The following is a 24808-nucleotide window of genomic DNA, read 5'->3' as shown; positions in this document are numbered from 1 at the left end:
AAGGGAGAGAAGTGGAGGAAGGAAGAGAGGGAAAATGGGAAGTGGAGGAATCACAGAGGCCGTGCCACATTCATCCAACAGTAGCAGCAGCAAAAATACACCCAAGCTGCATCCTCCCAATTTATCTATTTGGTTTTAAATAAATCCTCTTCCATCGCATGTGAACACGGTGGCTGCCACATGGTGATGGGCTTACCACAAACTTTCTTCAAGCATATGGCAAAAACTGGGTGTAAAGACAACAACCTGCCACGGATCCTCTGCTGCGGTTACTGCTCATGTGCACCGTACCGACCAGACCGATCAAATGGGATTAGCCAAACTGTGATCAAAGTGAATTTCTTTTGAAAGAGAGACCGACTTCTGCATCAGAAATGGTGGCAGGTTTCTTTGTGGGGAAGGCCGCTCTTAACGATAACACGGTGATTTTGAGGCTATACAGAAATCAGCGCTGTAGGCACACATGGTCTGTTATAAAGATGGACATTCTGGAATGACCGTGATTTAAATTAGTCAAGGTTTTTATAATGAAACAGGAAGCAGCCATATTGATGGCTTGATGACATGTATCAAGCCAGGAAGATCAGAGCTGAAGCCAGAGACATGGCCGTACTGCATCTGATAAGAAATGTATTACATGGATTAAATGGAGCAAGCAGGGAGTCTGACAAGAAGTGCATTACAACATGCAGTGAAAAAAGCGCTTGTCTAAAAATGAAGTCTCCTATAGCTTCCTGTGTCTGTGGCAACAGATTCCTGTCTTTCCAGGCTACCAACCTCTGGTTTTTTTAATGGATTCCTCATTAAAAAGGCATCCCCCAGAGATTTTACAGTTTCAAAATGCGGAACATTTCAAAGTCCCCATTGAGATCAGGCATTTTAAAATCCCACTTTCTAATTTCCTCATTTAAACTTGTGGATTCCGATTAAGTAAAAATGTCTAGTAGTAATCTCATTAATCTCACTGGCTATTATTTTGGGGTAAGGTGAAGAAGAGTAATCTTGCAATAAATACTTCTTATAACAAGAATTTCAAGTAGGCTAAAATAAAACTTTATTTAACTCTTACAAGATAAAATCTCTTATCAACACAATGCACAAAGTGTTTACAAAATAATCCCTTTTTCTGCTCCATTTTCAGCACTACTTTTATACAAACCTTGAAAATAAGTCAGAAATCTTGACTACACATTTTTTTTTGTTACATTTTTAGAAACATCACAAGAAGTGACTTTAGGTAAACAAGATATTTTTAAAGTGTCATCTTCACAGGCAAAACAAACATTGGTTTTAAAGAATTAAGAGCCAGATTTTTAAAGGGTAGTTAGACACCTAACTCTTATTAAAATCAATGGGAGTTAGGAACCCAGCTACCTTGAAATCTGGCCTTTAAGTCAAGTATGCAATGAAACTCTACTCATGCACACCTCTGTTTTTTATATCTGTGGAAGAAATCATTAAAGTCTCATAACAAACAGAACAGAATATTGAAATATTAAGTGATCATGAACTACAGTTATGTTAAAATTAAAAACTACCTAATAGTCTTTGTGCAGCTGTCGAAGCAGTAGTAGTAACAGATGTTCATTCCATTGCCCTGCACCCAGTAGCAGCCTCAAACATGGTCTCCCCCTTAATGCATTCGAAGGTCATTACAACATGGTACTTTGAAGAGAACGTAAGAGTCTCCATTTTTGCTGGGATTGTAAGGAGAGGTGTTAAAAAGGAAAGGCTTGATTCTGCTGCCAGGCAAGTCAGCTGATTGACTTCAATGGGAGCAGGCTGAAAGTCTAATTATTTCACATCTATCACAGATGGAGGGAAGGTCATACATTGATGTCCTCTGTGCACAGAATAATCTACTGGTCCATCCATGCGGAGAGCCGTACCATGAGCTATATGGTTACACAGTAGTTAACATGAGTCTAGCTACTACCAGTTCTGGACCTAGTGCAGATGAAATTTGTTTTCTTGAAGAGAAACGATGCCTTAATGCTGTTTCCAGTAGAATTAGGAAAGTCAATACTTAACCCATGTGAAGTTGCTTACCCATTTTGGCCTACAGACAAGCTGGAAAATCTCCCCCCGCCCACCATTTCTAAATCAAGTCAGCTGCTGCTGACATTCTTTTTAGGTAAATGATTGTATCGCCTCCCCCAAAAAAGGGACATCACCCACTGAAGATCATCCCTGAGAGCACCATTCCAGCCACATACTTCAGAAGTAGGTAAGGTCTTACGGAGATAAGAAGTTAGGGACCTGTCCAAGATTAAGATTAGTGGAGGAGAAAGCAAATTAACCCTGTGAGATCCTGTGGATTTAAGAAGGATTTAAAAATAAAATTCAGCAACTCTGAGTATTCTGCTTTCCCTGAGCTAGCTACAGTTTAAGTAGCATCAGTTGTAATATAGAGCTTTGCAGTGTTTACAACTGTACTTACAGAGGCTGCACTTTTTTACCCCGGCAAAGTCAAATGCTAAGTTATAAGTGTACAGCAGTTAGTGGTGGTTTCATTCATTTATTTCCTGTGACAGGAAGCAAGGAAGAGGACCTCTTTGGTGAGACACAGCATTGAAGAAGCTTCATGTTTTGGATCCTTTCACCTTCTGATAGTCTAGCAATCTTTAAGTTATTGTTAGCGGAGATACCACAAGGCCATAGTGCAGTACAAGCAAACCATCCTAGAGGGAAATGGAAAATGTATCATTAGGAAAGTAACAAATCAGCTAACGGAGAGGAAGTTTTATAGCAAGAGACAGAGTCGCTGTTTGCCAGAATCTTAGCTCCATCTGTCAAAGGTCCATTTCCTTCGGTCTCCTGAAGATCCTATAAAGATATTTTTGTACCTCCCTGTTTCCCTACAATAAGCTTGAATTTTGAAAAGCCCAAGCAATAGAGTGCCACCCCCATAAGTGGGGAAATCGAACCAAAAGATTTAAAAATCTGTTTCTTCCAGTACAAATTATTTTGCTTTTATTTTAAAACCATCCTGAAGTTGTCCTGATGTGTAAATGGTGCCATTGTACAAGCCAAATGGTCTCTCCTCAACCACCACCACCAAAATAACCATCAGAGAAGCAGCTGAAGAAACCCTGCCCTTTAACACAACCTACCAAAAGTGAGGAAGACTCTGAAGTATTACATAGGAAAGAGGGCAGTGTGTCCAGGATGGTCTGAGCATGGGACTGGGAGCAGATCTTGAGTTCTAATCCTAGCTCTGACAAACTTTGTCTGTGGTCTTCGACAAGTCACGTCACCCCTCTGCTTTAGTTTCCTCCTGTCAAAGGTGATGATTACCTACCAGCCCGGAGTGTGTATTAATGTTCACAAAACACACTGACGATGAAGAGTGCTACAAGTAAGTATTATTTTAATTCAAATTTCTAGACGTTTCCCATTCAACGTTCTGGATAAGTATATAAAAAAACCCATAAAAACATTAAAATCTCACATTCTTCCTGCGTGCTGCTTGATATTTACTTTCCCATGTAAAATACTCCATACTCTAGAAGAGTGGCGTAGAAGTCCAACACTGAACACCCTCCTCTGCCCGAGACTGCAGCAATACATCTGCTAATGGCCAATGATTCTATTGCTATTTTGGATGTATACATTAACACTTTCACGTATACGCACGTTACATTTCACGCTGACGCTGGGCCTGCCACTCTCACACAAGCGTGCGAAAGAAGCTTTTCAAACACACTACATTAATATAGAACGAGATATGACATTTAGTACAGCAGCTCCACACTCTCGTCCTACATGGCCCCTGCAATGTGTGGTTAAAAAGGAGGCACATGTCTTTAGTGAAATTAACCACTGGACTGTAAACCATAAGTGTTTATATCCCCAGACTATAGGTTTTGTATGATTCCATCTCAGCAATACATACTGCATGTCCCTCGACACAGAACTTGTGTCTGATAATTTACCAGGGATGGGATAGAGACAGTGAAGGAACGGTTTTCCCTCCCATGAAACCAGTTAACAGCTCTCACCCCCCCAAAAATTGATTTTATGTTTTATTCTTATATAAAAGCAGACTGGGGGATTTACTTGATCTTGAAGAGAAAACCAAACCAAAGCCATTTTACACTGTCTTTTTCACTTCCCTGGATAATTATCGCAGCCTTGTGTCAAAGAACATGCAGGAAAAATGGGGGGTTAGCAATGGGGATGCTCACCATTCTGTGCTGGAGAGCTCTGGGAAGCTTTTTTGCTTCCCTTAGGCAGAATGCCCCTCACTCCTACTCCTGAGCCAGTGACTTTGCTTCGCCTCTTGCTCTGAGCTGTGCCTACCAGGCATGAGCTAGTCCTAAATGCAGGTATTTAGAAGTTACACCACGTGCTCTGCTAAGTGCGCAACATGTTAAAGCTCGACTGAACTATAAGTGACAAAAGAAATCTATTCTTTTATGAAATCACGGTCCATTGACATGCACCCTGAGCCTGCTCCCAGTAAGTTAATGGCAAAACTCCCATAAAACTTCCCTGGTGCAAGATTGGGCCCTTCACTTCTGATAAGAGACATATGAACATTCCGCCAACAGCGCTGTCAGTTACAGGGTTTAAAAATGTCCACAGCTGGCGCTCGAAAGATATCCTCAGTCCAGGGCTCACCCCTTTGAACCCGCTTCCCCTGACGGCTGTTTAGGAGTTTGACTTATGCAGCATCGGACCTGTTTGGACAGGCTTTGATTAGCTTTTATGATAGGAGACAGGGTTTTGATTGTGGTTGACATGCTAGGGGTTCTACTATGTTCTGCTGTAACTGATTATGCTAATGAAATGGTGCCAGGTGGGCAGATAAATTAACATGTGATCTTGATTATGTGCTGAAGTAATAAAACAAGGGTTACGCACCATCTGTGTGTGAGGCATTGCATCAGCCTGTAACATCCTTTATTTAAACAGCAGTAATAATAATACCTACCTCTTTTTCATCAGTAGATCTCAAGATGCTTTACAAAGGATGTCAATATCATTATTCCCATTTTGCAGATGTAAGCAGGGTCTGAATGAATGCTTCCCTGACAGCTAGCGGGGGGGAGGGGGGGCGAAGGGGGGTAAGAGACTTGGGTGTGTTTATATCAGTGGTTCTCAAACTTTTGTTCTGGTGACCCCTTTCAGATTGCAAGCCTCTGAGTGCGACCCCCCCTTATACATTAAAAACACTTTTTTATATATTTAACACCATTATAAATGCTGGAGGGAAAATGGGGTTTGGGGTGGAGGGTGACAGCTCGTGACCCCCCCCATGTCATAACCTTGTGACCCCTAGTAGGAAAATGAATTAACAACAAGAAAATATATTTAGGTTGCTTTTAACAAACCAATTACACACCTTGTAAAACTTGAAAGTGGACAGCTGGGTTTAGACTAACATGTTGCTTCTTTGGCAGATTAGTGTTAAACCTGGTGTTCCTCATGACATTCTTCTTTTGATCTTGCTGCAAGCTAAAGTTCACTTTGTAAACTGCTAGCCTTGCAATGCACTTCAGCTGTAGCTTGGTTTCAGAACAGATTCTTGAACATCTGTTCTTGTCAATGCTTTACCTTTCGAAAAGTGTATTCTATTTCAGGGACCCCTAGTTTGAGAACCCCTGGTTTATGTAAATACAGTTTGCTCCTGCTCTACTTAGATATGCAGCACATAGAGCAGTGTCAAAGTAATCCATTTTGGCTGGTGTGGGTACAAATCTCTTTAGTACTGAATGCAGGGGTAGTGAAATGCTGTTACCAAAATGTGGTCATTTATTTTGGGAATACAGGGAAGCAGGACTGTGCTGAACCTGTCCAGGGGCAGTGAGTTACATGGCCCTGTGGTGCCTGGGCTCCAGCAATATTCAGGGCCCGAGGGTCCGGCTCTATCAATGTTTGGGGCTGGGTCTCTCCCCCGGCCCCAGCTGCCGCCCCCGCCAAGTATCCCCCGGGCCCTGGAGTGTCCCTGTCTCAAGCCTGTTGCTGCCCCCTGCAGCTCCGCTCTGCTGGCTCCCAGCATCAACTGCTGTTGCAGGGTCCTAGTGCCCCCCATCCACTAGTGCCAGGGCAGGTTGACCCTGCCCCTGCCCTTCTGCCTGGAACCCTTCCCTTTTCCGGAGGGACCCCCCACCTGCAATCACTGCTCCTGCCCCACGCTGGGCAACGGGCAGCCACCCCCCCAACCCCCAGTGAGGCTACAGTGAGGGGCAGCAGGAGGAGAGGAGGCACACATGTGATGGCAGCCCCACAACCCCCCTGGCACCCACCACAGGAGAGGCGAGGGGCTTCCTGGACCTGAGAGGGGCCCTAGGAACATGTGCAGTGACAGTAGTGTGAGGTGAGCAAGGGGCCCCTCCCCTGGAGCTCGCTGCTGCCGGCGGGGAGAGGGCTGGGGGGAGTCCTCCTCTCTGGCTACAGCCCCAGGGCAGCCTGCCTGTACCCCAAACTCCTCATCCCCTGCCCTACCCAACCCCAGAGCCCACACCCCCGCCAGAGCCCTAACCCCGCCACCTCAACCTTCTGCCCTAGCCCCCTCCCACACCCCAAACCCCTCATCCCCAGCCAGAGCCCTCATCCCCCCACACCCTAACCCTCTGCCCCAGCCCTGAGCCCCCTCCTGCATCATGAACCCCTCATCCCCGGCCTCACCCCACAGCCCTCACTCCTGCACCCCAACCCTCTGCCTGAGCCCCTCCCACACCCCAACCCCGTCATCACCAGCCCCACCCCGGAGTCCCCCAAGTGGGAGGGGTTGCAAGCACTTTGGAGGACAGGATTAGAATTCAAAATGATCTTGACTAACTGAAGAAATAGGATGAAATTCAATACGGACAAACGCAAAGTATTACTCTTAGGAAGGAATATCCAACTGCAAAACTGTAAAATGGGAAATGACTGCCTAAGAAGGAGAACTTCAGAAAAGGATCTGGGGCTATAGTGGGTCACAGACTAATATGAGTCAACAATATAATTCTGTTGCAAAAAAAGTGAACATCATTCTGGTATGTATTAGCTGGAGTGGTGTAATTAAGACACAAGAAGTAATTCTTGCACTCTGATCGGCACTGATAAGGCCTCAGTTGGAGTACTGAGTCCAGTTCTGGGCACCACACTTCAGAAAAGATGTGGACAAACTGTTGCTCTCCTCTGGACTTTCTCCAAAAAGGATTTAAGGTCTAGAAAAATGACCTATAAGAAAAGACTAAAAAAAATTGGGTTTGTGTAGTCTGGAGAAGAGAAGATTGAGGAGGGACATGATAACAGTCTTCAAGTATGTAAAAGGTTAGTGTACAAGGAGGGTGATAAATCGTTCTCCTTAACCATTGAGGATAGGACAAGAAGCAATGGGCTTAAATTGCATCAAGGGAGATTTAGGTTAGACATTAGGAAAAACTTCTTAACTGTCAGGGTAGTTAAGTACTGGAACAAATTACCTAGGGAGGTTGTAGAATATCTGTCATTGGAGGTTTTTAAGAATAGCTTAGACAAACACTTGTTAGAGGTGGTCTAGATAATACTTAATCCTGCCTCAGTGCAAGGGACTGGACTAGATACCTATCAAGGTCCCTTCCAGTCCCACATTTCCATGATTCTATGATAATGCATTCTAGCCAATTGTGCAATGCTGTACATGGGGTTTTGCAGAGGAAGTACTCCTTCCTGATCCCACAGCTCATGCTATGATGTTTTTTTAGTGAGCATAATAGTTCTTTGTACTCACAGTGCCTTTCATTCAAGGATCACAAAGTGCTTTTGAACAGAAGGCTCAATATTATTCTTACTCTACAGTTTTGTTTGATAATAAAATTATCCAGCCCCTTTAAAAATTCAGTCCCAGTATTTGTCCAAACTTCTCGGACAGTGAATCCCACAAGTTGCATACAAAGCTAGCTATGCTTAATTTTAGAAATCACTTTTGGTTTTAGTTGGGTTTTTTTAAAGTTAATTCTGTGTGATCTTGGGGAAAAGACACAACACAACAAAACAAATAAAACAATCCCTGAAATAGAATAAACTTTTCGAAAGGTAAAGCATCGACAAGAACAGATGTTCAAGAATCTATTCTGAAACCAAGCTACAGCTGAAGTGTATTGCAAGGCTAGCAGTTTACAAAGTGAACTTTAGCTTGCAGCAAGATCAAAAGAAGAATGTCATGAGGAACACAAGGTTTAACACTAATCTGCCAAAGAAGCAACATGTTAGTCTAAACCCAGCTGTCCACTTTCAAGTTTTACAAGGTGTGTAATTGGTTTGTTAAAAGCAACCTAAATATATTTTCTTGTTGTTAATTCATTTTCCTACTAGGTTACACTTAATATTCCAAAATGCAGCATTCCAAGATTGTGGGACTATTCGGTTACTGAAAGCAATGAAAAGCTTGGTGTCTTGCAGAAGTGGGCTGTAGTCCACGAAAGCTTATGCTCTAATAAATTTGTTAGTCTCTAAGGTGCCACAAGTCCTCCTGTTCTTCTTTTTTCAAGTTTATAATGAGAACGATCCCAGTCACTGGTACAAGTTGTTACATGAAGAGAATAAAGTAAACAGAGTCTTGAGCACTTATTGCAGCTACTGAAAAGGAGAGCGCAAACACCAAAAAAGGATTTACTCTTACTACAACTATAACCGAGGGGATGGGGTGGGCAGGGGAGAGAAACAAAATCAAGCCTGGAGTTATTTTATGCTGTGTTGCTAGAATTAGCTAAATTGGAGAAACCTTTTAGGGAGGGCAGTGCAACGAAGGCTTTTGGTGATGACAAGATGAGGAGGAATTTTGAAACTGCGTAACTGTCTCAGATGGTAGCAAGATTAGTTGCAGACATGAATGAATGCGCACATGAAAAATATGATTCAGAAGTGCAGTTACTTGTTCTCTAGCCCTAGAAGAGAGCTGAGATAATACTGAATTAAGTTGTTAACCGCTCATATCCATTCAGATTACTACACATTACACAAGGCCCTGCTGACGCTATTCTCTTTGCACAGAACTACAACAGGCGTAGTCATTTATGACAAAATGAATATGGTGGTTTTGATAAACGTTTCTGCATCATGATGGATGGAGCTAGGGGCATTGGTGGCTCCAAGGGTGGATGGAACATTTCCTAAATCTCTGTATAAAAGGCATCAAAAATCCTTGTGTGGAAAGTTCCTGAAATATGACCACGAAAGGAAAGCAGCGGTGAAAGTTACTAATCAAGTTGTGGTGGGAGCCAGTCTCTTGCATGTAAAATTTCAAGCGTTTGGGGGAAAAAACAGATGTCCAATTTGCTTAGCCAGCAAAGTGGAAATTTGCTTAGCCAGCAAAGTTTGGACTAGAGAAGTGCTAGAAAATGTTTTGCAAAGTATGATGGTCGTAAAAAAGAGAAATCCAGTTGTTTCTGAAAAAGTGACACTACAGAGCTTAAAGAGGTGCTGCCAGATTGCAGGGTATGTCTGTGAACTGGCTTTGCTGACAGATCTTTCCAAACGGTTCAAAAAAGAAGCAGCAGCACCTATCTGAATTGTTTGGTCATCTTAATGGATTTGCAACGAAATAAAGCTGTACTTAGCAGGGCTGGCTCTGGCTTTTTTGCCACCCCAGGCAAAAAAGCCTCCCGCTGCCCCCGCCCTCCCCGACCGGCCGGAGCGCCGGGGGGAGGGCGGAGAGCCCGGCCGGGACCCCGCTCTCCCCCACCGGCCGGGGCCCCGCTCTCCCCCACCGGCCGGGGCGCCGGGGGGAGGGAGGCGAGCCCGCCTCGGCTCCGCTCTCCCCGGCGGCTGGAGTGCCGCCCCTCTCCAGGTGCTGCCCCAAGCACCTGCTTGTTCGGCTGGTGCCTGGAGCCGGCCCTGGTACTTAGGATGCAAAATCTGGTGTTGGTCTCAAAATGAAGTGCCTAAGAAACCTCAAGACTTCTCCTTTTCTTGTCCACCAATGTTGCAGGGTTTTCTAGAAGACTTCATCAATTAATGTACTGATTTTGCAGTCACAGGATGCATCTCTAGTCAACACTTCTCCTGGAGTAGTGACTGGACCATCCATGTCTATTAGTGAAGATAGTCAATGATGCAACCCTATGATCTGGGTGTCCCTAGGCCTCTGACTGCCAGATGCTGGGATTGAATGACAGGGGATGGATGGATCACTTGACAATTGCCCTGTTCTGTTCATTCCCTTTGAAGCATCTGGCATTGGCCGCTGTCAGAAAACAGGATACTGGGCTAGATGGACCACTGGTTTGACCCAGCATGGCCATTCTTATGGACATCATCCAGCAACATATCAACCAGGCAGATCCATACATGACAAAAAATGAAACCAATGCCATTTCCCTGAAAGTCCCCTCTCAAGAATGCTTTCTAAAGATGAAAAACTTTGGCTTAAGGATGAGGTTTTCCAGGAAACTGGGCTAGGCTACACTTAGAGCGTTTTCTCTGAATTCTTCTGTCAGAGGCCACAGGAAGAGGGCTGGGATTTGTTCTGCTCGTGTCAGAAATTGGGGTGCAGCCCACAAACCCAACAGATCTTGGGGATCTGTTGGGGGTCCAGGACTATCCATATGGATATCCAGTGCCTTTGCACGAACCATGAGACTCCTGCAGTTCCCTGATGCTCTGGGAGAGGAGCTGCACTGCCAGGGCCCCCTCAAAACTAGCACCCACCCCTAGACCTCCATTTTAAAGGGGGTTCCCCAACATACAAGAGATTTCCCAGGAAAGTTACACTTGTATGTGTGACTGCTCAGAATTAAACTTGCTGCTGGACACTTAACTTTTGCATTTCTTGCCTTATTTTTATTTTTGCTGGACAAGTGTAATATTGCTTCAACACAGTTTTCTACAGGAGATGGGTGTTAGATTCAGAGTAGACATTAAACACCCTTTTCAGAATTTTGGGTTTAGATGAAGGCACAGTTTACAACAGAATGCAGTTGTGCACCAATATCCCGCACTACACTGGATACACGATATTTCACTGCTGCATCTCTAAAAAAACAGTTTATTACACACCAATCACTTAGTGCAAATACTTGGAAATATTTCAAAAGCACAAAAGAGCTTTTTTCTTGGTACAGTACACACAAGAAGATGTGGTGGGTAGGCTAGCAGCAATGGGGTAAGAAATGGGTCCCCCAGCTCTACCTCTGAATGTTCTGTCACTCTGAACACTGTCAAACTTAGCTCTATAAATCTGTGACCTTAGAGATAGCTACTAACCCCATAAAACACCCTGCACCCCTCAACACTGAACGGTAGCCATTGCCAGTTAGACTAATTGTCCAACAGTTATGTACTGGAACAAATTACCTAGGGAGGTTGTAGAATATCTGTCACTGGAGGTTTTTAAGAACAGCTTAGACAAACACTTGTTAGAGGTGTGCTCCAGATATGGGACTTTGTAACAAGCCAGCAGCAATACAGTCTGTAAGTTATCAACAAGAGAGTTGGCTGTACATTTTCTCTCCCTCCTTAGGAGCTGTAGTATACGCATCAGGCACACTGCTGGCATTTATTACGCTACATCTTTTGCTATGGGGTTTTATATGCAAATTGTCTCCCCCATGCAATCACAAGGCTGTGTTTGGGCTGCTTCTGCCTTTTGATACCTTGCTGAGTTACAGATTCCCAGGGGTGGGGGTGAAGGATGAAATACTAATGGAGAACGATTTGGTTTAATTCATTGTGGTTATTGCACCAACTTGTTCTAAAAAGGAATCAAAGCTCATATCCAGAACTCCAGTGAACCATCAAAAACTCAAAACACATGGTGTTCAGCTCAGTTACCAGTACAATAAACAAAGCTTTATTGGCTAATGTATCTTGTCTAAACTTAACCTGACAGGATCTCATAACAGCATGAAGTAGTGATTTCTCGAGGAGCAGAGTACCAATGGGTGAAAGCGTTTCTAGCAGACACTGCTGTTTAGTTAAACAGAGCACTATTTCAGAACTCACCTTTTACAACACAGGCTAGCCACCATCCTTACCTGCATAGCACCGTCTCCTATAGCTCGGCGGATTTCCCTCAGCGTCTGGTAGTGTTCTAGAAGGTGATCACCACATATTATGTCCACCTGTGAACAAACAGAAGAGAGTCAAAAGTGCATCCTCTCTCTTGCCTAGGGAAGACTATCTGGGTTTTTAGAACTTACCCATCAATGTTGTATCAGAGCACCTGAGACTTGGTACTTATATTAATAAAGTGAATCTAGTGCTGGCGAGAGGTGTTTGATTAACAGTCCTGGAGACAAACGTCCTTTCAGTTTTTGTTCATCAAATAGACATAGCATGAGTAGCAGCAAGGCAAGTTTCCTTATACTGCCCTGGCAATTGGCCTCAATTCTAACCTACAGGGGCCACTTCTAGAAGGTAGTTTATTGTCTGCATCCCATTCACTACTTGACTCCCCTGGTGAAAAAGGCATGAAAGGGGCTTTTTACTGGCAGCCGTGACATGGACTTACTGGGAACTCTACCAAGATTCACGACTCATTTCACATAGGCCACTGGTACTAATAACAAGGGGCCAGTAACATTCCGTTCCCAGGATCATCCAACAGCTCCAGAAAAGTGAGCTCTCTGGGGCAAGAACTGTCTTTTTGTTCTGCATTTGTACAGCACCTAGCACAATGAGGTTCTGGTCCACGAGTGGGCTCCTATGTGCTATGGTAACACAAATGACAAAGGAGTAAATTCTCCGTGCCACAGGCAGCAGATGAAATACTGTACCCCACCCCCCAACATGGACAAAATGTGTTAATATTTCTGCCTCATAGGACAGTGTTCCTTTTTGGAAGAAACGGTTTGAAGCAAACAGGATGTGTGAGGGGTAGATCACGGCATGCTGCTCTCAGCAGGCACATTACACACTCCCCACTTCCAAAATGATCAGTTCTTTAGTAATGCAAGTGAATGAAGGGCATGCGCGGCAATTCCCAGCAGCAACCTCTACTGTAGCACAGCTAAGCCCGTGACATCGGCAGTGTCAGAGTGTTCTCTTCTTTTAAGCAACTTTCCAAAGAGCAACCACTTGGAAAATACCGTGTGTGTGTGTGTGTGTGTGTGTGTGTGTGTGTGTGTGTGTGGTGGTGGGGGGGGGGCTGAGAAAGAGGGTCTTTTAAACTGAGTCATTTTGAGCAGAACGCCTTACTTTTGCAATTCAATTGCATTTATTTTTTCACAAAACTACTCCTACGTATTTATCAGGTGATACCAGGGCATACTTTAAACTGGGACATTAACATTTCAGGTAAAAGGAGCAAGGACACAACATTCCCCACTGGCTGCAAGTTTTAGACATAGGAATGAGGGGGGAATCTCCCCTATAAATTAGCTGCCTGGATTTCATAGTTTGGTCAATTGACAAAGGCTGGGCAAAGAGAGGTGTTCTGTAGCTTTCTCAATGTGAGCTTAGTCACGTCAATGATCTCAGAGGGTACTGTAATATCATTATATCTGCTCTTGTACGCACATATACCTGCTGCAGCAGGACAAAACTAAGCTTTTTTCAGTGCTTTAACTATGTAACAGGTCTGGATTTGTGTTTCATACTTGCTGGGTTATTTTTCTTTTTAAGTCCGCATCAGCGATCAAAGATCAAGAACTAGAGCAAAGACAAAGAATTGTGCCCCTCTCTAAAGGGCTGAGCATGGCTCTGGGATCCAGGAACTCATGAGTTCTGGGCCCTGTATGCCCCAGGTCCAACAGCAAATGGATGACCAAGTGTCTTAACCTCTTTAGGTGCTACCATTCCCTCATCTGTAAAACTGGGATAATTACAAATACTTTGCTCAACTCACAAGGAGTTGAGAATTTTAAGTAGCAGTTGTAAAGTACTCTGAACTTGTAAACCACTAAGTATTACTTCTGCTTTTAATGCCTAGAAGGAACCCCAGTGGGCAAAAATTAATCTGGACATTAAAATAATCTTGATAGATTAGTATCAGAATCAATAATTTAAGACTTTTTTTTAAAATAACCCACATCTCATTGAGACATTAAAGAGACCAAATACATAGACTTCAAATAATCACTTAGATTTTTCTATTTATAGTCTGTTTCTGCACGATTATTCCTCCTCCATTCCCAAATTAACTACTAAATAGCATACTACTAGTCCAGAAGAGAGGCAAACCTATTCTTTGCCATTTTTTCTTGTGACGTGCACTGGTAACTGCTCTTGGATTACTGCCCTAAATTCTAACTTTCTTTTTTAAACTGGGTAAAACAGGCAATTGAGAGCCCAGTCCTGCTCCCACTAAAGTCAACGGGAATCTTGCCATGGCCTTCAATAGAAGCAGATCAAGACCTAAAGCAGGACTAGCTGCATCTTAACTGGGGGGAGAGGAGAAACCCATATAAGTAGATAGTTGAAAATGTTGGCCTTTATAGAATAAAAAAAATACAACAATTTGTTCCTTTAAAGGACATAAATTGACACAACGGTAATTCTTGGCCATTTTAAATAACTGAAAATGACCATTTGTTTGGAAATACCATATCATCCGGGAACACCCTTCTGTTGACCCTACTGCTGCAGATTCAGATGATAATCACTGATGAATCAGTGGCTTTTAATTAATTATTGCAAAGCCGTTTTCACATCCACCTCCTTGGAGTGCTCTGAATACCAAATGCCTAATTCCACCATTTCAGCAGTAGGCCCCAAAGTTCTCCCTGGCTAATTGCTGCCCTAGTATTCATCCCACTTGTGCAAGAATAAAAGGGACAGAAGTGCAGAATGGAAAAAGGCCAACACAATTTATGCCCAAAATCTTGTTCCATAAGCATGTGCCATATAGGTGCAAATCTACTGTAGCCAGGTGTCCCACAGAAGTCCTTGTGCCATAAGGAAATTAATATATTATAGATGAAAAAAAAGAGCTACCATTAACACAAGTGCTATAAATCTAGTTCAGGCTTCAGACTTAACTAACTGGTAACACTGGAGCCAATTAGTACTAAGCTACTGAGACAGCTGTGACTTTAATTACTTTGACCTTGTGATGCAAAGGAAAGATTGAGGTGTTACTGCTGAATAACCTTAATAATCACTCCCGCTAAAGCAGAGTTAACAAAAGCAGTCTATTGTACCATTTATTTTCATTAGCTGGCATATTTGTTGCATGCAAAAGCTACTTTTTTGAAAGTCACAATAACTGACAAATACAAACTAAAACCTATGGTTAAAGATGAAGAAAAATAATTGGAGAGCTTATTATACAATGCACCAAAACTGATGTAGTTATACCAGGGATGAATTTGCTCCAATTAGTGTTAGAAGTCAACTGAGTGGTTCTGTGTAAATATAGTTATCCAAGAGATAAGATGAAAACAAAATAAAAAGCACTAGAGGTTTAGCTTTTGATATGCGGATGGCTAGGAGGTGTGGATTTGATTACAAGATCAGGGCAATAGTGATACATGGATTTGATTATTCAAATAGTTGACTAAAACCTTCCATTTCCTTTCAACTTTTGTCGTTATGATCGTACTATGCACCTGATATCATCATCTCTGGGACTAAAGCAGGCATAATTACAGAGAGACTGCATCAGCAGATACACCGTATGCGCACAGACTTCCGATTACTCCCCAAAGGGAGTTATTTACATGCATGCTTTCAGAAAAACATATTGGATTATGGAACATTTCTACCCCACAAACCACATTTGCACACTCAAAGCAGCTGAGTTGCTGGTTTCCTCTTTGGTATCAGGGGATTTTTTTCCACCACCTTTGTCAAGAAAGGATAATGATGCCATTGGATGATCCCACTGGAAACAGCATACAACAGTAACTAGTTGTAAAATAAGGAGAGGCTCAGGTTCCCACTCCATTGTTAGGAAAAGCAAAATGACACATATTTGATACCAAGACCAGTTACCTCAGATAAATACCTAAGATAACTCAATGTTTTAGATATTCAGTCTAATCTTGAAATAAGGTCTCTGAAAAGTAGCATGCTTGGAACTGCTAGTAAGCATTAAAGCCTCTGAGAAAATGATTCAAATGTCAGTGGAAAAAACAAGCTCCAATTAGATGAAGCTGAATATTCAAGAGGCACCTTGTAATTAGAAATCTATGTGTGCAGACACACAAAACTAGTTGTTCCCCAAGGCACTAAGGTCAAAACAAAGCATCAAAAAGTAATAAACGGGCTGAGGGATAAAAAATATAGTCTTAACCTTTCAGCTGACTAGGGAATTTGAACTAAAATCCACAAGCAAATTTAAATACAAAAGCTCAGCAAATAATCTGAAATCCTCCCTCAGAGACTCCGGGTGGGATTTTTTACTCAGATTTTTTTCTGTTCCTTCACACATCTTAAAAAGGTGCTTTATCATTTGAACAATTCCATTAACCTCAAGTCCCCCCAGTCAGATAGGAGATCATTGGATGAAGGTCAAAGATAGCAAATAATCTGCCAACGCACAAATCTGGTCAAACAGCCTCAAGGTCAGTCAGCAGTTTGGGAGATTGGAAATGGAATACAGAACCTTTCACCTCTTGGTCGTTGGTTCAAAGATGACCCAGCCAGGTGGGTAATAACCAAAAGTACTTACCATCTGATAACCGTTTTTGCAGCTTACTTGAGAGGAGTTGCACATTAGGAACTGAATTTGGTCGCAACATTCACCATAACTGACACTCCTATTAAAAGTCTCAACAGAGAGACTAAGGATGAAATCTATATGTTGGGGCTGACACACACAGAACATGTAATATATAAAGAAAGAGGTTTTTTCTTTTCCCCTCCCCAATCACACCTTCCTGAGGCCCAGGGAAAGCCAGATTCATCCCTGTGCCAGTCACAGTTTTCTACACATAAAAGTGATGAGACTGTAAAATTCAGTGTCTTTTGGCCTTGTAATGGGAGCTTTGGCAAGGGCAGCTTCCCAACAGGACCCCGCACTTGCCTATAGCCCAGGTAAGGCCCAAGATAAGAGATTTAAAGCCTGTGACATTTTTATATAGTGATGGTCTATTTCAGGTTCTTTTTAGAGGTTTCAGACAGACATGCTGGAAAAGTCACAAAGAGTCAGGCAAAGGAGTTACATTAAAAGAAGCACAAATCCAAAATATAACCCCCGCCCCCCCGCAATATCCATGAATCAGTGACAGACATTTAAAAGCAAAGATGGTGAAGCAGAAAGCTTAGCAAAGCAAGAGGACCTCAGCGTAACAGAGACAAGGTGAGTGAGGAAATCTCTTTTATTGGACCAATTTCTGTTGGTGACAGAGACATGTTTTTGAGCCACACAGAGCTCCCAGCGTCACAGCAAAATGCAAGGTGGTCCCAGAGCCTGGGCTCTCAAGCCCGAATGTCTACACCGCAATTAAACACTCCCTTAGCTCAAGCCCAAGTCAGCTGGCATGGGGATGGGTTTTTAACTACAGTGTAGACAAACCTTAAGTAACACATGGGAATTGGTTCATGAAGAACTATAGTTGAGCCACTAAATAATAATGACTAAAATATAGGGTTGTCGATTAATCGCAGTTAACTCACGCAATTAACTCAAAAAATTTAAACACAATTAAAAAAATTAATCGCTGTTTTAATCACACTGTTAAACAATAGAATACCAATTGAAATTTATTAAATATTTTGGATGTTTTTCTACATTCATACATATTTTGTGTTGTAATTGAAATCAAAGTGTATATTATTTTTTATTACAAATATTTGCACTGTAAAAATGATAAAGAAATAGTATTTTTCAATTCACCTCATACAAGTACTGTAGTGCAATCTTTGTCATGAAAGTGCAGCTTAAAAATGTAGATTTTTTTTCTAACATAACTGCACTCAAAAACAAAACAATGTAAAACTTTAGAGCCTACAAGTCCACTCAGTCCTACTTATTGTTCAGCCAGTCGCTAAGGCAAACAAGTTCGTTTACATTTACAGGAGATAATGCTGCCCACTTCTTATTTACAATGACACCAGAAAATGAGAACAGGCATTTGCATAGCACTTTTGTAGCTGGCATTGCGAGGTATTTACGTACCAGTTATGCTAAACATTCGTACACCCCTTCATGCTTTGGCCACCATTCCAGAGGACATGCTTTCATGATGACGACGCTTGTTTGAAAAAATAATGCGTTAATTAAATTTGTGACTAAACTCCTTGGGGGAGAATTGTATGTCTCCTGCTCTGTTTCACCCACATTCTGCCATATATTTCATGTTATAGCAGTCTCAGATGATGACCCAGCACATGTTCATTTTAAGAACACTTTTACTGCAGATTTGACAAAACGCAAAGAAGGTACCCATGTGAGATTTCTAGGGATAGCTACAGGACTCGACCCAAGGTTTAAGAATCTGAAGTGCCTTCCAAAATCTGAGAGGGATGAGGTGTGGAGCATGCTTTCAGAAGTCTTAAAAGAGCAACACTCTGATGAGGAAACTACAGAACCCAAACCACCAAAAAAGAAAATCAACCTTCTGCTGGTGGCATCTGACTCAGATACTGAAAATGAACATGCGTTAATCTGCACTGCTTTGGATTGTTATCAAGCAGAACCGATCATCAGCAAGGATGCATGTCCCCTGGAATGGTGGTTGAAGCATGAGGGGATATATGAATCTTTAGTGCATCTGGCACATAAATATCTTGCGACGCCGGCCACAACAGTGCCATGAGAACACCTGTTCTCACTTTCAGGAGACATTGTAAACAAGAAATGGGCAGCATTATCTCCTGCAAATGTAAACAAGCTTGTTCGTCTGAGCGATTGGCTGAACAAGAAGTAGGACTGAGTGGACTTGCAGGCTCTAAAATTTTACATTGTTTTATTTTTGACTGCAGTTATTTTTTGTACATAATTCTACATTTGTAAGTTCAACTTTCATGATAAAGAGACTGCACTACAGTACTTGTATTAGGTGAACTGAAAAATACTATTTCTTTTGTTTTTTTACAGTGCAAATACTTGTAATCAAAAATAAATATAAAGTGAGCACTGTACACTTTGTATTCTGTGTTGTAATTGAAATCAATATATTTGAAAATGTAGAAAACATCCAAAAATATTTAAATAAATGGTATTCTATTATTGTTTAACAGTGCGATTAATTGCAATTATTTTTTTTAATTGCTTGCCAATCCTACTAAAATATAATTCAGTTCAACATTTTGGGGACAGGAATCATGCCAATGACTTGCACTGACATACTAGACTTTAGAAAGGGGGAATTAATAATAAAAATACAAAATGAGGAAGACAATCAATCAACAGCCTTCAAATCAGAAGCGAGGAAATTAAAAATCCTTAAACTCAGCATGGCCGTTACGAAGCATTCTATAGTACAGCCACAGAAAATGGGTATACCCCTAAACAAAAAGGGAAGCCAATATAGTTAAATGGTAAGGCTCAAGCAGTTGTTTGAGTCAAACAGGTATCCTTTAGAAAATGGAAATGCAGCCCACATGAAGGCAACAGAAAGAAGCACCAACTATGGTAGGTGAAATGAAAGATGGAAATCAGGAGGGCTGAGAGGGACTTTGACGAGTGAAAGAAATTAAAACAAACGACAAGAAGTGTTTTTGAAGCTTGCAGGAACATGATTAAGTAGACTTGGATTTTTTTAACGTGTAAAAAACTAGCAATATACATTAAGTTAAAACTTCAGAGAGGAGGATAAAGTATGGAACTGTGATTGAAAAAGATGCTCAGAGTCAATATTTTAGTTCTATCTCATTAGTAAATAAATGTGGGACACTGAATTATAAATTTAGAAATCAACTCTGGTTTCCTTACAGGAAAACAGAATGAACACATCCCTCTTGCTCCTGATAGCAGGATGGGGAAGTTGTTTACATTACTAAAGGTGGATGACCAAGGATAGAATCTGATTTCACAGAGTATCTTTCACACTTAGACACACACAATTTTAGCACTGTCTGAGAATGGGTATCAGCATCAGCTCCCTGTTGTGCCATGCTTCAAATGATGTTGAACTCTGTTGTCCTGTCTGTGTGAACAGGCCCAACCCAGTTCAACTCATATTTCAAGAGAGTTTGGCCATTCTAACTCATCTCAGACCATTATAATGAGCGCTGAGCACACTTCATTAGAAATAAGCGTTCATCTCTACTGACCCACCGCAGTTAAAGTGGGAAGCTGTGTTTGATACGGGTTCTCAGACAATGAGGTAACACAACCCTAGATATCCCAAAGCAATCAGTTAATGCTAGAGCAGCAGGCATACGGACAAATAAATGTTAGGCACTCAAATAGCTCACACAGCTATCAGACTCCGTGGCACACCATGCAAAGATGTTTTTTTGTCAGCCCTTTCAAGTGCTTTAGTTATTGCACAGCGTCTGTAGGAGTCCAGTTGGTAAACAGTCAGCTAACACTGTATACAGAAATCAGTGTATTCACTAGGGAAATTCAACTAACTCTGGGGTGGAACACGGCATCTATTTTACAACGGATAACACAGTTAGAACACAGTTTTGGAGACAGGAAATGGAAAAACAACATATTAAACTCTAAGGATACGTCTATACTTACTTCCTGGTCCGGATGTAAGCGATCGATCTTCTGGGATCGATTTATCGCGTCTTGTCTAGACGTGGTAAATCGATCCCGGATCGATCCCAGAAGTGCTCGCCGTCGACGCCGGTACTCCAGCTCGGCGAGAGGAGTACGCGGCATCGACGGGGGAGCCTGCCTGCCGCGTCTGGACCCGTGGTAAGTTCGGACTAAGGTACTTCGAATTCAGCTACATTATTAACGTAGCTGAATTTGCGTACCTTAGTCCGAAGTGGGGACTTAGTGGGGACCAGGCCTAAAAGAAGAATTTTAGATTGGCAGGATTAGAAGCAAGTCTGTAAAACAGCATCGGCCTGATTTTCAAAGCTGAGCACCCGCATCTTCCATTGGAGCTGTGGGTGCCCAGCACTTCAGAATATTAGGACCCAAAGTATGATACCTTTAAAATAAATAAATAAATAAATAAATAAGCACCATCCATTTCTGAATTGAATTGTGGCTTCTCTCTGACTCCGCATCTAAGAAAAATGTTATTTACCTAGGATTCCCAAAGAGCACTATCTATAATGGGAAGCTACATACATTCTTACTGAGAGGAAACCAGTAAATGTAACTAGGCTGTTTCTGCAAGAGGATGAATAATTTATATCCAATTTGCACTGTCACCACGGGACAGCAAGCAGCGTGAATAAAGACTCAGTGCTGGAAAAAAAACAGTCACGCTTTCTTGCCTTAAAAAGGGGAAAAACATATCTGAGACAAACAAACAGAACTCCAAGACCATCACTTAATTTCTGCTATTTGCCTATTCTCGTCAACAGCAGCTGGATTTTCCAGTTACCTGTCATCAGCTGGATGGATCATTTATGCATTATGTAACTCCTCATTTCCTAAAAGTTGCATGGGGTTTTAGCTGTGTGAGTCTCACTGAAATCAATGAGAACTGGGTGTTTAAATCCTTGTGCACCACTTTTGAGTGTTCCTCTATTACAGACACAACACCTTTTATTCCACCCCACCCCTTCAAAATCACCATCTTCCCTCATCACCCTCTAATCTTCTTGAACCTCCTTCAACATTCAGTTCAGTCTTGCTTTGTTCAACTAAATCCGACTCCTGCCTGTATCTCTGCTCTCATATCCTCCTACGGTCCCTTCTACCTCCCTCTGTGCCTTTTGTTTGCAATGCCGTTGGGCTTTTATTGAATGTACTCCACCTACGGTCAAGCACCATGTATAATTCAAGTGATATGCTGGGAATATTATCAGAAAATTTAAAAAACGCTGCCACTGAGTGGGGACAGTTAAATCTTGTATGATCCCCTGGTACTGAATCACAGCTTTTAGGGGTTTGCTTACTGGATTAGATGAATACTATGGCTCTGCCTCTAAGGGCATGTTTACACCAGTGGTCTCCAAACTTTTGACGCTTAAGATCACTTTTGGAATTTAAGGGTAACCCCGTATCTACCCTGCCCCTTCCCCGAGGCCCCGCTCCTTCCCCAAAGCCCTGCCCTGCTCACTCCTTGCCCCACTCTCTCCGTCACTTGCTCTCTCCGACCCTCACTTTCACTGGGTTGGGGCAGGGGGCTGGGGTTCGGGAGGGGGTGCGGGCTCTGGGCTGGGGCTGAGGGGTTTGCAGTGTGGGAGGGGGCTCTGGGTTGAGCCTGAGGCAGGGGGTTGGGGTGCAGGAGGGGGTGGGTGCAAGCTCTAGGAGGGTATTTGGGTGCAGGAGGGGGCTCTGGGCTGGGGCAGAGTGTTGGGGTGCAGGAGGGGGTGAGGGGTGCTGGCTCTGGGAGGGGGATCAGGGCTGAGGCAGGGGCTTAGGGTGCAGGAGAGGGTTCGGGGTACAGGAGGGGATATGGGGTGCTGGCTCTGGGAGGGGCCTCAGGGCTGGGGCAGGAGCTTGGGGTGCAGAAGGGGGTTCAGGGCTGGGGTACAGCCTCCTGCCGGGCGGCACTTACCTTGGTCGGCGCCTGCTGGGGCCCCACGCCGCTCCCGGAAGGGGCTTACACGCTCCTCGGGGCAGGGGGCACGTGGCTCTGTGCGCTGCCCCTCTCTGCAGGCACCGCCCCCAAAGCTCCCATTGGCCACAGTTCCCCGTTGCCAGCCAATGGGAGCTACGGGGGCAGTGCTTGCAGGCAGAAGCAGCGCGCAGAGACCCCTACCCCTGCCCCCGCCCCACCCTGGGGCCGCGCTGGCCACTTCCGGGAGCAGTGTGGGGCCGCGGCAGGCAGGGAGCCTGTCTTAGCAGCAGGCAGCTACGCTGCGCCACCGCACCTGCAGATCGCGATCGACTGGGAGAGTCCCCAGGTTTGGTGACTACTAGTCTACACAGTATCTGACAGCATGCCTCTCAGCCTGGGTTGACAGATTTGCATTAGAGGGGCTTGCACTAGCGCGCTAACAAACAGCTGTATTGACGTTGCTTTGATGTTGCGCAGGCTTGAGATCCAATGTCTACACAGCTATTTTTAGCATGCTAGTGAGAGCCCCGCTAACAAAAGACTGTAGACCCAGGATGGGAGGCTCACTTCCAGATGCAGCGTAGACATACCCTATGTGCCAGCCTTGTTTGCCGGACACGTACTGCAATGATCAGGGTGAACCAGCAGCCGTGGAATACATCACTCACTTGAAATATTAAGAAAAAAAAGTCTTGACCCTAACGTGGGCTGAATGCCTCTCTTGTAACTGACCTGACAAGCCGGGTCGAGATCCATTTTTCTTCGCAGGAATTTTTCCACATGGCCGATGGTTGCTTCTCCTGAAACTCGCACAAACTTTTTTTCCAATGGCTGCAGAAAGAGCAGATGGTAAGCGACTTAAAAATGCTGAGTGTTCCCACCCAGGGTTCTCTACAGAAGATTCCTCCAGCCCCTGCTCAAACGCCCCACACACTACAGCTGAGGATGGCTGAATTAGACTCAGACTTTTAGGCCAGAAGGGACCATCATGATCACGTAGTCTGACCTCCTGCACATTGCAGGCCACAGAACCTCACCCATCCACTCCATTAACAGACCCCTAACCTCGGACTGAGTTCCTCTCTGCCCTGTTTCTAGATCACTTTGGGATGAAAGGCACTATAAATAAATAGATTCCCAGGGTCCAATCCTGCTCCTATCTAAATCAAGGGCAAAAACCCACACGGACGTCAACGAGAGCAGGACGGAGTTCCAAGTTTGCGTGCCAATTTCCTTTTTAACTACCGGGCAGCACAGATGCTGTACATAATTTACTACAGCATAGACATTAAATTGCTATCATGCAGTATGTTAAATACCTCTTTTCATCTATGAGCAAAGGAGTTGCCTGCCACTGGCACAAGAGGAAGTTTTAAAAAATGGGGGTCATGCCAATGAGCTCAGGACACACTTCAGAGCTACACTGAGAAAATAAAACCCAGTGGTATTTCCCAGCCCACACAGCCTAATTTTTTTTTTTTAGCCTCTTATAAGTGATGTTTCAGTTCTGCTGTGGCTAGATTAGCACTTTCTGAATCCCAGAATCATTTTCAACATAATGTGTCACAGTGGGGAATACAATGGCTAGACTGGTTGGGAGGCTTTTACTGTCATTTTCAAGTATTTCCATGGGGAGGACTGTAACAACACGACATTTATTATGCCATTCTTGAAGATTTTTTTTTTTTTTTAAGGATTTTTTCCCCACAGATAAAATGCTAAACAGCTGCCTGATGATTTGGGTGGGTACAAAGAAGAGACACAAAGACAGAGCAGACTGCAGCACTCAGCATGATAAATGGATTTCCCTTTGTCCTAATTAATTGGATTTTTTACATTAAATTATGGACGGCTGTGATTTACTAGCCAAGCCATATTCCCAATACAAAGAGTACAATGAACAGGAAGGGCCAACCTACTCTGACTTAAGTCACAGACACAAATATTTATTCCACTTGTAATAATCTAGCTAGCATGTTCAAACAACAACGCCTAGAAGTCAGAAACAGAGTCAGAACTACTTTGCTGGCCCATGCTATTGTAGCTTGGTGTACAGCACGAATGGGAGCATTGTTTATAGAACACACAAAACATGTTAAAAAAAGTCCCCTGCCTGGTGGAGCTCACAATCTAACTCAGCTATACAGGAGAATAATGCAGCAGGAAGGTGATTAGAAGACAATGCTGATAGGGAATCCAGGTAGAGAGATTTCACAAAAAATGGGTCTGAAGGAGAGATTTGAACATGGAGATTTAGCTTGGCTGGAAGAAGCAGAAAAGCATGAAGCCAAGAGTGAGAAAGGAAGTAGTGTGGGGAGCGGAATAAGAGCACGGGGAGAGGGAGGGAGGGAAGAGGAGGAAATGAAAGC

General features: G+C 43.2%; 1 protein-coding gene across 2 annotated transcripts in view; it reads right to left on the bottom strand.

Annotated features, from left to right (window-relative positions):
• Positions 1–1030: 1030 nt before the first annotated feature.
• PCGF6 (polycomb group ring finger 6) overlaps positions 1031–24808 on the bottom strand; it is a 50355-nt gene continuing 26577 nt past the window's right edge. The window contains exons 8-11 of one of the 2 annotated variants that reach the window (XM_065552569.1): positions 23172–23270; positions 11949–12035; positions 4937–5040; positions 1031–2681 (exon numbers count right to left, since the gene is read on the bottom strand). In XM_065552569.1, the coding sequence (XP_065408641.1) occupies positions 4957–5040; positions 11949–12035; positions 23172–23270 (270 nt within the window). In that variant the 3' untranslated portion in view covers positions 1031–2681; positions 4937–4956. The remainder of the gene's footprint in view (positions 2682–4936; positions 5041–11948; positions 12036–23171; positions 23271–24808) is intronic. The other variant, XM_008179821.4, reaches the window with a different exon arrangement.

Source organism: Chrysemys picta, chromosome 7, assembly GCF_011386835.1.
Source record: "Chrysemys picta bellii isolate R12L10 chromosome 7, ASM1138683v2, whole genome shotgun sequence".
Lineage (NCBI taxonomy): Eukaryota > Metazoa > Chordata > Testudines > Emydidae > Chrysemys > Chrysemys picta.
Note: the sequence above shows the minus strand (reverse complement) of the source record. Positions and strands in the feature narration are given on the sequence as shown.